Source organism: Thalassophryne amazonica, chromosome 20 (assembly GCF_902500255.1).
Source record: "Thalassophryne amazonica chromosome 20, fThaAma1.1, whole genome shotgun sequence".
Lineage (NCBI taxonomy): Eukaryota > Metazoa > Chordata > Actinopteri > Batrachoidiformes > Batrachoididae > Thalassophryne > Thalassophryne amazonica.
Window position 1 is genome coordinate 57927241 of NC_047122.1, and position 18315 is coordinate 57945555.

An 18315-nucleotide genomic window follows, 5' to 3' on the forward strand; every position below is an offset into this window, starting at 1 on the left:
ATATAATCTCTGCACCTAGCCCTGGCTCTTCCCCGGGGTCTCCTCCCAGCTGGATGTGCCTAGATTACATACTTAGGGAGGCTCAGGGGGCATCCTTAGGAGATGCCTGAACCACCTCAGTCGAATCCTTTCAAAGCAAAGGAGCAGTGGCTCTACTCAAAGTTCCTCACGGATGGCCAAGCTTCTCACTTTATCTCTAAAGGAGACACCAGCCAGTCTCCAGAGGAAACCTATTTTGGTCGCTTGTACCCGTGATCTCATTCTTTCGGTCAGCCCTTACAAACGTAGGTGAGAGTACGAACAAAGATTGACCAGTCAATGCATTGTCACAATAGTACGGTAGAGTGAATGAAGTGAGTGAACACTGTCCCTGTTGCACTGATTCTCCTGTCAATCTCATGCTCCATTGTCTCCTCACTCATGAACTTCTTCACTTTGGGCAAGACCTCATTCCCTACCTCGGAGTAGGGAATCCATTGGTTTCCTGCTGAGAACCATGGCCTCAGAATGGCTGTGAACCATTCACCGTTCCACTGAGTGCTGGAGGTCACAGGTCGATGAAGCCAACAGGACCACATCATCTGCAAAAAGCAGTGATGAGACCCTGAGCCCACTAACCTGAAGAACTTCCTCCCCGACGATGCCTCGATATCCTTGATTGGTGACAAGGCATAGCCCTGGTGGAGACCATCCCCCACCAGAAATGAGTCGAACTTACTGACGCACCCAACACAGCTCTTGCTGTGGGAGTACAGAGATTGTATGCCCCTGAGAAGGGACCCCCTCACTCAATACTCCCGCAGCACCTACCACAGTATCTCCCAGAGTACACAATCATACACCTTCTCCAAATTCACAAAACACATATTGACTGGATGGGCATACTCCCAGGCACCCTCCAAGATCCTTCTGAGATTGAAGAGGTGGTCGATTGTTCCACGGCCAGGACAGACACAGCATGGTTCCTCTTCAATCCGAGGTTCGACTATCAGCCAAATTCTTCTTTCCAGTACCCTGGGGTAGACTTTACCATGGAGACCGAGTAGTAGGATGCCCCTGTAATGGCACACTCTGGTCCCCCTTTTAAAATATGGGACCACCACCCCAGCTTCCAACTCCTTAGGCACTGAGCTCGACCTCAACCCAATGTTGAAGAAACATCTCATCCAAGACAGTCTCTGCACACACAAAGCCTTCAGCATTTCTGGATGGATCTCATCAACTCCTGGGGCTTTGCCACTGCAAATTTGTTTGACTACCTCAGTGACTTCCACCAGGGAAACAGATGATGATTCCCCATCAGCTTCCACTACTGCCCCTACTATAGAGGTTGCTCCAGTCTGATGCAGGAGTTCCATAATGCACCAGCCTAATTTTTATTTATTTATTTACTTATCCAGGACATTTTTTTGCCTTTTGTGAAGGAAGCACACATTCATTTGTTTTCATATAGAATCAGTTTGTTTTTTTTTGTTTTTTTTCTAGATCCCTGTGGAATATTAGCTTCTTTGATTAATTCAATCTTCAATAAAAACCTCTGAAGACTGTCCACCTTAACCTTCAGGTCAGCTTCGCCTGGGCACATCGTCAAATGTTTATTTGACAGGCTGGTCCTGGAATAACTTGGTCCATTAAAGATGGTGGCCATACTCAGAATGATATACCAGCTCCCTGTAATAAATGCTATTTTCCAACTGGCCATAAAATGAGATTATATAGAACTCCATTATGATCACTCATATACTGCAGTTGTAGTAGTTTCCCCCATCACATTTTATTGTAGTAACACAGGGAAAGTGATGTCCTTATTTACAGAAGGGAGGAAAATTATTTATGAAAAAAAAAACATAAAAGTGTATTTTCTGCTCAAATGTCATGTAACAAGAGATTTAAACTTGTATTTATACATTATATAATATTGGCTTAATTTAAATTGTGTGCAGTAGAATTGTTTTCCAATTATTTAAAGTTATGATTACACTCTTGTCATTGAATTTGTTTCTTTTTTTAAATTAACTAAACAGGTAAAAATAATACAGGATGGATGAATACAGAAACCTGTGTTATGTTTGCGAAAACACCCTCTGAATCAGACAGCCTGATTTATTATGTTCCTGCAACCTTTGCATTAGCATGTTCTTAAGGGCCCCTTCACACATAGCACGAATAAGAATAAATCAGGGCAATTTACAGCAAGACAGCCTGAATGAGCGAACCCCGGAAACGTCGAGCCGACATCGGGAGGGACACATAGTCAGGCAGGCGTGAATGATCCCGCTGCATCGGTTTCACGCAAACACGTGCACAAACAGTGTGAGTATCTGGAATATGTTGCACCACATCGCACTGCTGGTGTGGAGAAAAAAAGGGAAACCACACACAATAAAAAAAAGCAATTTCTAATATTTCATCACTCTTATTGGGCGGACAATACAAGTATGATCCCTCTGTACAGTGATGAAATGACATGAATAAAGCAATGTGCTCTTATTATGTCCAGCTGGGTACATAAATAATTACTACAATAACTAACAGCTGCCACTGTTTGGGGCCATGCCGCCTTGTCCATTCAGCGACAAGACCAAAGTGTCACTCTCTGTTTCTGTGTTCATTCATTTTAGTTATTTGGCACGTATTGTAGTAATTATTTATATACCTGTCCTGGCTGTGGTCTCTGTGTTTTGAATGTTAAACGTCATGTGCACTGAGCCGCCATTTCCAGCTGTCAGTGTGTGGTGATCAGCTGAGATGCGCCTTGCTGGTTTGTGTGTGCTCAGACGTGGTTGGCTGGCCCCCATGTGATCTTGTCTGTACATACATATCAGCATTTCATGCAAGTGTGCTCCCCCTGCATTCCACGTGTTGGGGGAGCCGGGGCGCAAAACAAACACACAGCACATGTGTTGCGGGGGGAAACGGGGGGGCAACACAAGTGCACATGTGCAATACATACGTGCACCACGTGTGTTGGGGGGAGGCAAGACTCTGGCACGCTACATCCGTTTTGCGTGGCGATGCCACACTCACAGGGCACTTAAGACAAATTTTCAGCCACCTCAAAAGTGGTTGCCTGTTTTCATGCTGACTGCACAAATGGCACCATACTCTGCGAGTGGTATTGGATGTTCGTGTGTGACACCTGGAATTTGGCCAACACCTTCGAAGAGAGGGATCAAATGGGCACTCACAGGAAACTCTGTCTATTGTCCACTGCAGTGTGTGAATTGTTGTAGCAACAGGTTTACGAGGCGTTAGAGGCGGCTCTGATTTTTCATGAACGGCATGTAATTCCTCCTTCATGCACTAGTCAGCTTCAATCGTGTTATGTGTGAAGGAGCCCTAACAAATATAATTCACCCACTCCACCCCTTACTTGGAAGTGCCACCAATGCTCCCAGAGGTGAAGCACTGGTACAGCAAAATGCAGTTTTGTGCTTTCTTCCATATTTCCTGAAATGATTTCAATTGTATTTCATTGCTGTGAACTTATAAGGCATTTTTGAAAACTGCATGATATAAATAAATGGAAAACTGCACTCGACTTTATGGCAGGTTTTTGGTGGTCCATGGTGCAACTGTGTTGTGCTACCTCATGACAACAATCCAACTAAGACTCCCCATATTTACAGATTTGATTTGCTCTTCTAATGTTCAGTTTCTCTCATGAAAGCTGTTTAATTTGAGGTGAAGATTTTTTTTTTTTTAAGCTGCTGCATTGCCATCTGAGGTCAATTACCTGCAGTTATACACTTTGAAAAATTTCTTGCAGAAGTTTGAAAGGACTTCTTACATCATGCAAGGTCAATCACTAGATGAGTCTGACAGCATTTCTTTCCACTTGTGAGAAAGAAAATATAATCTTTGTCTTTGGTTTTTATCTCACCATGTAGAGTGGCCCTCAGCCTGCCAACTATCTTGATGCTGGTTCATTGAGTCTCATCCCCACATTCACAATGTTTCAAGAAGAAAAACCCTTGTCAGGTAATTAGCCTAATTAGTCACCGGTTTGTGTTTCACTCCCCTCCCTCAGCATGTCGTTCCCCCTGCGCCAGTTTGAAGAGCGGTATCATTAATATCATTCTTCCACAGGTCATAAAGCATTCTATGTCACCATGATAAAGGTCCCAATTCTGGTTTGGGAAGACAGAGATGGTAACCCACGACCACATAAAAGGGCTTGGAATTAAACTATCCAGTTGTGTAATTAGTTTGGTGCACACAGCTGAGATATATATATATATATATATATATATATATATATATAGATATATATATTTGTTTTTGTTTTTTTTGAGTGATATGATGTAAAAGAAGGCCCTTACCTTCATAGACAGCTTTGAATCCCTGCCCACTGACAGCGTAGTCAGACAGAAGCCACAGTGTAAGTCTGGAGCCTGTACTCACAATGGGTGAAGGCAGCTGGAACCCTGTTAACCTGAGAAGAAAAAAATGGAAAGAGACAATATCTTTTCATGAAGAAGAAAGTAACAAAATTCTGATCTTTTTGTCAAAGGTATATATTTTATATGTATATGATATTTGTACATATGATGTAATTCTAGGGAAGATGACTTTTTTAAACTTTATTTATACATTAATTTATGTTTAAGAAAGCACGTTTGGCAGCAGAAAATGCTCAATGAAAAAGACCTATAAACGGTGAAACTACCACTATGTGGAACACCGAAACACTGTGACCAGCTATTGTTGAAGGAAAATCCTGAAATAGAAAATGTCAAGTTCAGGCCTAGTAGTGTGCACCAGTGCTGTTCATTACCATATACACCACTTTAGAGAACCACCTTGGAACATAAGACCCACCAAGGCATACCAACTGTCCAGAAAGTCTCCATCTATTTGCCACAGCCAGGTGAGCATCCCATTGGCCTTGTCCATTTGTTTGAATCACCAACTTGCTGGACCATACTCATGAAAACATTGGCCATAGTGTTGCTTTGGACATTTCCTCACAATGCAAGTAATATGCCTCAGCTGAGGATAAGTAAGTACTCATTTGACCCAAAGTTTATCCAGCAGTACCCAATGACTCTTTCAAGAGACCTACCACCAAAGACATCCAGTCATCATCTTAGGTCATTGATTAACATCTAGATCTTGTAATGCCACAATAAAATTTGAGGTAGGAGGACTTTTTAACAAGTAGATGTGCAATTCTGATGGATAAATCCAGGTGCGCGATGTGGTGCAGCTGGTGGCACTGTGTTCCCATGTGCCAGCAGCCCGCCGGCGCAATGTTTCTTGGTGCGCTCATATGAGCTCTACCGACGTGAGTCACCCTGGAGTTGTATGTATTCGCACTATGTGTGAAGGGGCCCTAACTCAGAACAATAACAAACCTGTGTACCCTCATGCCCAACTCAGCTTATCAAGTGATGCAACTAACTATCTGTTGATCCCACAAAAAGGTCAAAATATTGGTTTAAAATTCAAGGTCAGTAGAAATAGAAAAGCTCATGTTTCCTCATTGACAATGGCATCCAGTTTGACTCAGGTGCCTAACAATGAAGGAACATATGTCTTTTCTTACTGGGTGCCATTATTGTGATGTATTATGGAACTGAACTGCTTATAAGAAATGCAGCTATTACATTTGAAACCACTAATATGGTTTGGAGCAATGAGCCTTGACTTTTTAGTGCAAGTTATTGCAGCGGCTGCACCAGGCTCTGCAATTAAACTCATTTTAACATATGTGCCACCCAGAGCTCACATACACATGAATTAAATGAGAAGCAGGTGCACACTGTTTGCCAGTGGCCACAAGTTGATTCACCTGCTTGTGTTTCTGTATTAACAGATTTCAGCAAAACACACATTATCCAGCTCATCTTTAAAAGTCCCTTCCCATCTGGGAATATGCATCGTCTTTTCTCACAGTCAATCTTTTTTTTGGTGTGTGTACATACTGCTCCTAATCTGTTACAGTCAGGCCTATATCTTTTTGGACAGTAACATCACAATCAAGCCTTTTGTAAGGTAGATATTCAACTTGAATTTAAGGAACTTTACAAAAATATCACTTTAACCTTTCAGAAATTGCAGCCATTATTTTATGCAGTCTTTTATCTCTTATGGCTTATTCAGGTTTATTGTACACAAGTCCATTACCAATACCCATTTTCACGGGCCATAAGTAATTGAATTAACTAAATTGGATTATCCCTTAAAATGATCACTTTTTGAGCCAGTTGTCTTCACACAATTTTGTTAGATGGATACCTGTACATTTCCAACTCACTGAGTATATTTTGGACTTCATTTACACAAACAGTTTGGTACTCCATGCAGACAGCTTCATGGTGGTGTGGAACAGAGATTTTTTTTTTTTTTTTTTCTCAAATGAAGGTGAAATTTCAGTTACTGCTAACTGGATTCTTGTTATTTGATTGGTGCTTTGTATGTCATGTGACATGGATTATTCGGCCCATTTGTGTTGCATTGCATTAAGCATGCAAATATGGTTCCATTTTCCGTGCAATTTGGTTCTATACATTTTGTACCATTGCACACTGTGAACCCTACCCATGCACACAGTTCGTTTTGCTGACAGACGATTTGAAGGAGCGAATTGACGCTGTTAATTATTCTAATATATATACACACACACAAACAAAACAAATGAAAAACAAAAACAAATCCAGTATGCCATAAGCTGTCTGGAGGCATGAAGAGCTGTTACGATGAAAACCTGGACAAATTTCTTACGCGATTTTTCACTTGACTGAGGAAGTATACAGTCTTTTTTTTTTTTTTTGAACTATTGTGGACTACACCGTCAGAATTATTTTTTTAAGGATCTAACTGTTTTTCCAAGTTGACTGAGAACAATTTTGGACTCCTATTTTAAAGTTGTGTTGGACTGTTGATGTCAAAGCACCAGTGAGACACCAAAATGTAAGTCCCTTTTCTGTTTATAAATTACTAAAATATCAAATGGCAAGGATCTATTTTTGCTATTATATAAAACAAATAATGAATATTTTTACATTCTTTCAATGAAATCAATATTTCATGAGATGAAAGATGGAATGTTCCATTCGGTGAGGTGAATGGAATGTTCCGTCTTTCACTTAATGAAATAGTCATCCCATTGAACTCATAAAAAATCATTTTATATACACACACACACACACACACACACACTTAACACAAGAAATGCAATTATGTTTAATATTGCTTCATGATTAAAATTTCTGTCAGATCTCACACTGAAAAAAGAGAATGTTTGAACCAACTTAAAAAGTGTTGCAATTTGTAAAAATCTGAATGAATTAAGTTGTTTGAACTTAAGTTTGTAAGTTATAGTTGATTTAACTTTCAAACTTAAGTTTGTAAGTTATAGTTGATTTAACTTTCAAACTTAAGTTCAAACAACTTAATTCATTCAGGTTTTTACAAATTGTAACACATTTTTAAGTTGGTTCAAGCATTATCTTTTTTCAGTGAATACTGGATGTCAAATACAATACTAAATGAAGGAGTGTCAATAAACAAAGGTAACATTCTGAATCAGATCACAGTGTGACCACCATGTGCTGCAATTAATTCAGGTAATCTTTTGAGCATGGGACCTACTAAATGCTGAATTTCCTGCCACTCCTTCCTCAAGGCATTCTGGAGTTAAACAACATTGTTTGGTATAGAGATTCGAGAGCAAACACGATGATCCAGAACATCCCATATGGGTATGTTGCACATCCTCCCTGTGTCAGGAACCTCCTTAACTGGCTCATACTCGACTCATGAACATTTAAACATCTAGTGCAGCGGATAACTGAAAAAAATTATTCAAATGGTGATGCAAGCACCAAATTTGGCTCACATATTCCTTAAACATTACTGTTTTAAAAATGCTGGGTACCCACGTGAACTTTCAATAGGCGGCCAAGAAGGGGTCAATTGAAGTATTACACAGGGGTCAAAATTTAAAAATGCTCTAATCATATTGAAATGTATTCCATATTATTTGTCTGATCATAAAGATTCCAAAAAGATATAGTTTGGACTATCTGTGAATGAATGGTCTGGAGTTATGGGGTAAAAACAGCAAGAACACTGAGAAAGGTCAATTTCAGTTTGTACAGGGGTCAAAAGTTAAAGTTGCTCCAATTTTGGTAAAAAGTGGTGCAAATTACTGGTTGAGCTAATAGGATTAATAAATGGAATAGTTTTGACTGTGTTGCATGCTTGGTTTGCAAAGTAAAGGTTAAACAATATCAGCATCCATTGGATTCTATGACATGTGACATATGCTACCCTGTAACATGATAACTAAGCATGATACATGATGCAAACTATTCCTTTTTTAAACCGTATTCACCCAACTAATAATTTGCATCACTTTTTACCAAAATTCGAGCAACTTTAACTTTTGACCCCTGCACAATTAAAATTGACCTTTGTCACTGTTCTTGCTGTTTTTACCCCATAACTCCAGAACATTCATTCACAGATAGTCCAAACTATACCTTTTTGGAATCTTTATGATCAGACAAATAATATTGAATACCTTTCAATATGACTGGAGCATTTTTAAATTTTGACTCCTGTGTAATACTTCAATTGACCCCTTCTTGGCCGCCTATTGAAAGTTCACGTGGGTACCCGGCATTTTTAAAAGAATAATGTCTAAGGAGTATGTGTGCCAAATTTGGTGCTTGCATCACCATTTGAAGGATCCCTAAGTAAATATTCACTTATCTGCTGCCCTAATCTGGCTGTGTTCTGCTCTGTCAGGCCAACATCAAGCCAGTGGCCCGTTCACAGAGTTTCAGTGAAGAGTGCGATATCAAAAAAGCAACAAATTTCAAAATTTTTCATTTGCTTTTATTACCCCCTCATACCCAAACAAAATCATCACTCCTAATTATTACTGTCAGTGAGTCATTGTTCAAAACATACCACATCACGGTAATTCTGTCCAGGTGCTCACCATCGTCCTTTCGATGTGTTTGTGTGCAAAAGCGTGTTCCGTGAAACTCACTATTTAAAATCTGCATCTTCATGGCAGGCTTGAAATGACAATTACTCTCCTCCCTACTAGTTATTGAACAACTTTTGTTTCGGAAGGCATTTGAACATGTTTCTATGTATTTTCCCAACAATTGCTCTCAGGAAGAAGTAATGATCTAAAACAATGTTTTTCAAACTGTGAGGGGCACCAGAGTTCTTCAGGGGGGGCTGTAAACATTGTTTACCAACAAAAGAAGGGGGGGGGAAAGGAAAAAAAAAACATTACTAGCCAACATGCAAGTAGCAAAATGGATACATTTATAGTGGGTAAATCTACCAGTGACAAGACAGAGTTTGGGGCAACCAAAAAAAGAAGAAAGTAGGATGATCTTCATCTGCTCCTCTCCACAGTGAATCCCCTTCATCAGCCTCCTGTGCGCATCAAAGACCCAGACTCATTGCTCACACTAAACAAGAGGTGAGACTAGATGAGAGACTAAATGTGTCTAAAAGTTTAATTAATATTATTTGTTAAAATGTATTGGTTATGTCAAAGATATTTAAAAACACAAAGATATGCTTAAATGTAAAAAAAAAAAGCAGCATCTTCTTATGTCGGCAAATTCAGCGCCATTTTGCAAACAACTGGAAACTGGGTCAGGCGAAAGTAGTCCAGCAAGCTCAGTCTGTGAGCGCAAGCTATCCCACAATTCCAAAGTAGCAGAGATGTCGCTCCAACGAGAGCGACGCACTGAGCAGAGTGAGCGACTCCTCGGTTAGCACTGTTGCCTCACAGCAAGAATGCTATGACATTGGTATTCTACCTGTGTTTGTAAGAGTTCCATCTGGGTGCTCCAGTCTGGATTGGAAGATTTAAATTGGTGTGAAAGTCTTTGCCTGTGTCAATCTGTTGGTCTGTCTATATGTGGCCCTTAAACAGGCTGTCGTTCTGTCCAGGGTGAGCCACACCACACGCCCTATGACTGCTGGGATAGGCGCCTACTCTCCTTTGACCTTGATTTGAGTAAGCGGGTATAGAAAAGGAGTGAATATGTATTTTCTGTTGAGATATCGCCACTAGATTAAAGTGGATTTAACCACTCTGCCTGCACAAATGTTTTGCATAATCATCAACAACAGCAACAGAGGTGGAGAAATTTACATAACACCTGCACAGTAAAAAAATCATTATGCCATCATCGGAAGAAGACTTAAGACACGCATGATTGAACTTTTCTCTGAACGACTGCCACGGTGAGATATCTGCAAAACGATGGGACACATGTTCATGCAAATAGCCCCTTTGCTAACTGCAAATTGTGTTGGACGGCAGCCATCTTGGTTGAACAGCTCACCATGGCAGGCAGGATTGATGGAGGGTCCGATGCAGAGGATAGCGGCGGGTAGTGAGAAGGATTGGAGCTTCGCTCAAATCGCAACTGTCTGACACAAGCTGGAATAGGATACTTCAGAACACTCACACAGTGAGACATTAAATATTAACATGATAGGTGCTGAGACAATCTGAGGCTTGCAGCTGGCGTAGGGGGAAAGCCAGCATGGGGATTACCTGTTTTCAAGGAAAGATGCCAAATATGATTGTGCGATACAAAATAATGCATTTTCAGCGTGGGTATCTCATGTGAGCAGACAGCCTCATGGAAGGAGGGAGGGAGAGACAGCAGAAGACAGAGGTACTGGCTGATTTCACTGTTTGGTGAAACAAGTAATCTCATATGACGGACCGAAGAGAAGACGCCACCAGGCACATTTGCATAAGTGCACGTCTGAGCAGAGGTCTATTAAAGATGGCTTTCCACCTGACTGACCTCAACATCGCCTCAGTGAGGACCCTCTACTTCCAATTACCCCACCAAAACCCATGGTGGTGAGATCATGCTGAGGAGTTGGTGATGGATGTGGAAGAACAGATTGACAGCCGGCACCAAAAGTGGAAAAGATGACAGAAATCATGATCATGAGGCAGAGTGAAGATGAATCTGACAAAGTCACTCATTAGGCTGTGCAGCTTTTTTTTTCCCCCCCAAACACTCTAAACCCAAGATGTCAAACTAATGGCACTTTTGATGTCAGGTTTTCATTTTTGTTTGTTTGTACTGTCTGTGAGAGACGTGGGATTTTGCCTTTTGTTAGGCTGACATTTTCTGGTGTTGATTTGAACCAAATTTGGTGGAATAATTGACATCAACCAAGGACAAATTTGTCAGATTTACTTTTTGTATTTGTTTTATTTATTTCTTGGAGTACAAGTACAAGGCCAAAACTTTGGCCTATTTGTTTCAAAGGAAATATGAGCCTCCCACCTTCCAGCTCAGCAATTTTTTGTTTGTTTGTTGTTGATCTTGTTGAGTTGTGTGTGACGTTATGGATTTCTACAAAGATTATATTCAACATACAAGGAAATTTACATGTAATTACCCTCCCCCCCCCTTTTTTTTTTTTTTTTTTTTTTTTTTTTTACATTTTCTCCATGTTTGACATTTCATTGTTATTCCTTCCTTGATTTGATTTTTTGTTTGTAAGTACTGTGGCCAAAGCAGATGGTCGCCCCACTGAGTCTGGTCTGCTTGAGGTTTCTTCCTGTAATCAAAAATAAATAAATAGAAATATTAAAAAATATTAAAACAGCCTCAGGGAATTTCCCTTACCACTGCTGCAATGCACTTGCTCATAGCGTGGCTAAGGTTAGACCTTACCCCTTGTGAAACACCTTGGGGTGAATTATGTTGTAATTTGGCTTAACATCAATACATTAAATTGTTTCATTGACAGAACAGCAGTGAACAGCAAGACAAACCCTGTGACCCCCCCCTAAAATCTTTGGTAACCCACTGGTAGTGGTTAGGGAGTTCTGACCCACTTTGGGAAGCAGGGATAGTGCGGCCACTTACACTGACTTGTTCAAGAATTTGTTTAGATACAACTATGGTTGCTGTTGAAGTCCAACATCAGATTTCTATTAATCACATGGCCTTTGACCTTGGGTGATCTATGTTGTCATAATTTTACTGTAATAAAGTAATTGTAAATCAGTTCAAACTTTGAACAACTTCTATTTCACAAGTTTTACTTTTCTTTTGCAAAATGGTCAAGAAACACAGATGAAGAGTCTGTCTATATGATAAATATATCTAAATCTATTGCTTTTTTGAAAGTGGGGAACTTATTTGGGTTGCCAGCCACAACCTTGAGGACACGTCCATTCTGCTGCAAGATACGTTTTCCAGCCAAGTCAAGGACATAAGGACATTTTGACAATATCACAATCTAATTATAGCAACTATCAGTTTTTTTTTTTTTTTTTAAGCAAATAAGAGGACTGAATAAAAATTCTGCCACTGCAACCTTGAACATAAACTTTCAGAATGCTCATATAAAGAATTGGCGTTATGGGGCTATTCCACAGAGTGCCATTTCTTTCCGTTTAATCCTGAATAGCAAATGAGGACACGTTTTGAAGCATCACAGTGACTTCTGGATCCATCTTTGTCAATCTTGAAAGAACCTGGTATATGTACTAGTAACGGCCATCATCTTTACATGTGGTATTTGTAGTGACTATGACTTGAAACTTGTTGGACTGTGCTCCATAGAGGTAAAAATTTGAAGCCAAAGCCACATTTGTTGCCTTAGCTCCTTTCTTTTGTTTTTAGGCGGGTTGCCAGGTCTGCATTTTATAAGCCAGTGTATTAGGAGGTAAATCGGATAAAGCAGTTTCATCTATTTATTTATTTATTTATTTTTTTTTTGGTATCATGGGTGTGATCATAGTAGAATGGTGCACTATGGAATAGCCCTGTTAGATTCAACCATGGCTAATGTGAAACATGAACAGGAAGTCCTGTACTATGTCTCAGTCACATGACCTCGACACATGATTGACACTGCACTGAAAAAAAAGGAGTGTTATTTACTTGAAGAAAAAAAAAACTTAGGGAAGTTTTTTTTTTTTTTTACTCAGAAATTCCAAGTACATTTTACAAGTTAGTTAGTTTTAGTTACTTAGTTTATGTAAAAGAATAACTCAAATAACATTTACTAGCAATTATCAGCTGAATATTTTCATTGAATTTTATTCTGTCTTTATTCATAAAAGTAAAACTTTTCAGCTGTTCCTGTTGTTTGCACTCAAGGTTGCAACAGCAGTTCCAATTTGGATCTGCCTGTTTGATTTGGCACAAATTCTACAATGGATGCCCTTCCTGATGGACCTCCACATTACATGGAGAAATGTGGCAGGGGTGGGGTTTGAACCGGGAACCATCTGCACTGAAAACAAGTGCACTAACCACTTGCCCACCTCCCCTGCACTGAGTTTTAAGTCCCTTTGGCTGCCCTTGTTTTCACTCGGAGTCGCCACAGCAGATCTTGGATCATTAGTTCCTGAATGTGGTTCATTTTAAAACAACCATCGATGCCATCTTGATGCATCTTTTTTCTAAACAGAATTATTTTGTCTCACTGACAAACTTAAGTATGTTTTAATAATCCATAATAGGCAGAGTTGTGGTGAAGTGGTTAGTGCACCTTGGTTCCAGTATAAAAAGTTCTCGGTTCAAACCCACCCCTGCCGCATTTCTCCATGTAATGTGGAGGTCCATCAGGAAGGGATCCAGTGTAGAATTTGTGCCAAATCAACATGCAGATGCAAGTTGGATCTGCTGTGAAAACAAGGGGAACAGCTGAAAAGATTTACTTTTTATGAATAAAGACAGAATAAAATTCAATGAAAATATTTCAGTTGATAATGCTAGTAAAGGTTTATTTGAGTTATTTTTTTAGATTTTTAGATTAACTAATATATGGCAAGTAAAATTACTTAAGACTTATCCTTGTAAAATTTACTTGAAATCAATATCACTCCAATTCAAGGTTATAACGTCCAATTCAAACAATTTTGGGTTACTATGGATTAATTATCATGGAGGGGTTACATGTTAGTTCAAGATACATTGGTTTGGGTTGGACAGAACTGATCAAATTTGGGCCACACAGAACAAAATATTGTGGTCTCATTAATCATAAACACAATTTGCATGAATATGTAAGTTAAACAAGGTGCATGTTAAACATGCAATCACAGGTGCTTGCCCTCTTAATACATTTATTTGCACTATTGGGTAGCGATATTGCTTGGATAGTGGTTTTGGTATAACATTAGCTGGACAAAATGCCCATTTGTATTTCAGCAGTGTGGAAAGTTGTAATTGGTGCACGTCTCTACACAGACACCCAGTAATGGTGAAATGTCAAAAAGTGTTCTGGAGGCGTAAAAAAAAACAATTATTCCACCACATGTATGCACCTTTTACACGTGTTCATCCATAGTTTTTAAACCAAACAGAGGACTAAATCAGGTCATTGGTCCTCTAATCTCATTTACTCTGGCAGTGAGTGAGTGTGTGTGTGTGGTGTGTGTGTGTGTGTGTGCGTGTGCGTCAGTGCCGATACAGCTGCTTTTACCCCCAGGAGGGAAGTGGAGAGGGGTAAAAAGGAAAATAGATACAGCAGCAAGATTTGAGACTGAGAAGAGGGTAGACATTATCAAATAAATGATGGGTGGTGCGAGAGCAGAAAAATTCCTTGTATGTATGTGTCCACTTTGTCTGAGACCCACTGCACTATAAGTTGTCAGCGGTCAAGGCTAAAGGCTGATGATCTGCTGTTCTCTGGACGCTGCAATTTTCCACTGACTCCACCTCAGAAATGGAGAGGTGCTCAAAGATCATATAACTCCTTATACTTTCAGTCTTTGGCCATATGTTTGATAATTTTACCAATAATTTAGATTAGAAAAAAAAAATATACCTCCAATCTCTTAAGGTCAGGTCAGAGTAAAGAACATGCACTTCCATTTGTCCAGTACCACAATTGTGATGAAGGTAACACCTTTGTGCCATATTGGTATCCATAGTCCAGTACTTTCAAAACTGTTAACTGATTCCATCTGCTCAAAGTGATATTAATCAGTGAAATTACTGGTGGAGTCAGTGGCTGCAAAAGAAAAACCTGCACCTCTTGGCCCTTTCCTGGAACCAACTTGCCCACCCCTGACCTACATGAATCAGTTCTGGCCTATCAGGATATGGAATCCTTTGTAAAAAAAATTTCATAATGATATATGAAAAATTGTGGGTTCCAGGATGTTCACAGACAAACTGGGGCAAAAAACAATACCTCTGCCTAACTTTGTTGGTGGAGGTAATAGATGGAATGGAATTATTAATTTAAAAGGGACATGCATCATTCATCTTCACTTTTTCCTCACAATTATTCTTTTTCCTGCTAGCAGTGCTTAAGCACGATCACTATCAATGTTGTCAGATACAGCTGATGTTTCCAGCCCAAAAACTGTAACAAAGCACCCAAAGGCATGTATACATACAAAATATAATTGTAATATAATATTTTAAGCTGTTCCAGTTGCCTCCAGTGTCATTAAAAAGCAAGAAACCATTTATTTGCAATGCCTCTGCACTCCCCCATGAGCATTGAAGGACATCTGCTACAAGCCGGATGCAGGTTTGCGGACCAAAAAAAAAAAAAAAAAAAAAAAAAGAAAACCCTTTGTACCAGCTGTCTGAAGTGTTTGACATAAAATGGAAGTAATCCATAGTGTTGCACATCAGTATCATCAAGCTTGTGTATGACATCATTGGCTCTCCTCACAGTAGAAAAAAAAAAAAACTCACTCAATAGCGAAGGTTAAAATGGTGTTCAGTTCCCACACATTATTTGATTCTTCCAATGACTTTCACAAGCGATAGGCTGGATTTATATTAGCCTTGCGTTCATGTTTTTTAAGCATGATGCACCACTTTGCCCAAGGGGACAATCTGGCCTTGACAGAGCTTTATGGTTATCCTCAAGCATTCCCAGTTTGCAGAGAGTTAAATTTCATCATTTAATTTAAAAGAGGCTCTTCAAACGTGTTACATGCAAATACTGTGTTTGGTGGTATTGCAGGAGAGATAAAACTGCTCCCTCAAAAATATCCATCAGGGCAAAAGTGATCAAAATATGACACTTTTATTTATTTTTAGGTTTCCAGTTTACTTGGGCTGTTCATTTTCTCAAATGGTGACTAACTGATGCCATAACAATTTGTAAATCCTGCACAGATTCCACGACCCACCAATATTTGAAGCGCAGCTGACATGTTTCACAACAAAGTCAGATAATTTCTTCCACTGTTCTCACGCAGAAAGCAGGTTTTGATGCATACAGTGGCTCATTAATATGCATACGCTCGACGTCGTATTTTGCGGAGTCGCAGCTGATGGCCAAGACTGAAGGATCTGAGACTGACAGAGATAAAACTGCAGTCAGCGATGCTGAGAGACTAACTGCGGCGCAGTCATTAATGAACTGGCGTCTCGAGAGAAACGAGACAAAAGACTAATATAAAGAGGGTTGGGGAGGGGATCCTGGGAAGGGTGAGGTGAGGGGAGTTAGACGGTGGGAGTGGGTGGAAACAATCTTGGCAGCAATTTGAGTGGATTCCAAGAGATGTGAAGTGCTCCAGAGAAAACAAACACTGTGAAGGGGAAAGAAAATAATATAAAAATTGCATGGTAACTTGAGGGGAAAAAATGGGTGGAGACAAATATAAGCCAATACGATGATGAAACAATAATTTATGACATCCGACAGGTGACAGAATGCCTTACTCATAACTGTGTTCAATTTGAGCCATAAAAAGACACGGGTGACAACACACTACTGACTACTTGTCATTTGCTTCACAGAATTGCTAAAGTCATCAGCGATTAAATTAATGGCTTCATGTTGGCGTGAATGCATGCTTATGCAAATGAGAAAAGGGGTATTGATTCTTTTTTTTTTGTCATTTTCAGGTAATTGCCAGAAAAGTAACGCCCCATACCCACTTTCTCACTTTCATGGAAATGCTTTTGTGATGTTCCAGAAGAGTCAGAATTTGAATCAAATTTATTGCCATGTAAGTTCACACATACAAGGAATTTGATGTGGTGTTATTGGTGCATAAACAAACAAACAAAAAAACACTTCTGTAAGAAGTAAAAGTCAAATTTGCAATACTATAATAACGCAGTAGAACGGGATTGTGCAAAAACAGGTGCACTATACCATTCAGTGCAGCGATGACCAATCTGTACTCTTTGCAGCAGTGGGGGCAAGTGGGATCTCTGGCATTATTTATTTGTTTAGCTGCAGTTGGAATTATTGAGCAAACTGGAAAACCAGACTGTTGTGCTTTTTGTTTTTGAACTAAACGGACACGAAGGGCCCATTTTTCCATTTAATGCAAATCAGTGCACAGCACCAAGCAGTTCTAATTGTAATTGCTAGTGTACTACTGGCACACTTGTCATTTTTACACCCAGGCCATACTTTGTGTAAGTAGAGAGTATAATTGCATTCAATTGTGCACCTATGGTGTGTTGGCACTGTGAAAGTGGAAAGTGATTGTGGCATAGACTACAAAGACATGGTCAAATGTCCCCAATGCTCCCCTCACCCCCCTCTCGATTTAAACGGCACGGTATTCACCAAACCTCACATAGGTTGGCACATGCTATGTGCACACTCTGCACATAGAAAAGCACATAAGAAAATCATACTATAAAAAAAAATGCATTGAATTGAAATGTTCAATATTGTTTTACATTGGCTTACTTTGGTTGGCTGGTGCACAGCATCACAAACTGAATTAGTGGGTTTCATGTTTTAAGAAGGGTTAACAATTTAAACCTTCTGGGGTTGATGGACACACACGCATGACCGACTCAGTTTCTTTTTCAGGTCTCTATGAATAAGACAGCAACAGCATGTTGAATTAGTTGACCACTTCCTGAACAACACCTCTTCTTTCAATTCCTGTTGTAGACAATCTTCCTAACTAGAGCATAGAGGTCACATGAGTCAGTTGGTCAGTCAGTCAATCCATCTCTCTGCCTGCAGCAGTGCTCAGAAAGTATTGTTTCTCTATTAAAGAGCAGACTGATTTACACTGCCACAAAACCTTCTTAAATGAAAAAAAAAAAAAAAAAACAGCTCTGTCGGCCTCAAAACCTTTTACTTTGTATTTAATACAACAGACGAAGCATGCCATTGTGGAAATAAAAAAAAGTGGATGAGCATTTTTATTGATTACTTTCTGGAAAGACAAGCTCCCCACCAGAATCCAACACAGCAAATTGGCATTTTTTTTGTGATTGATTTTCCACTGAATTATATTTATGGATATGGATATTTATAGACATTACTGGATTGAGTGATTAAAGAAAATATCAAGCTGGAAATGGTGAGGGTTTTTTTTTATTATTATACTTAACTGTC

At 39.5% G+C, this 18315-nt stretch overlaps 1 protein-coding gene across 1 annotated transcript in view; it reads right to left on the reverse strand.

The window, feature by feature from the left end:
• Nucleotides 1-18315, reverse strand: part of csmd2 (CUB and Sushi multiple domains 2) — a 662931-nt gene that overhangs the window by 542492 nt on the left and 102124 nt on the right. The window contains exon 3 of the mRNA XM_034160153.1: nucleotides 4323-4435. Coding sequence (XP_034016044.1) covers nucleotides 4323-4435 — 113 coding nt within the window. The remainder of the gene's footprint in view (nucleotides 1-4322; nucleotides 4436-18315) is intronic.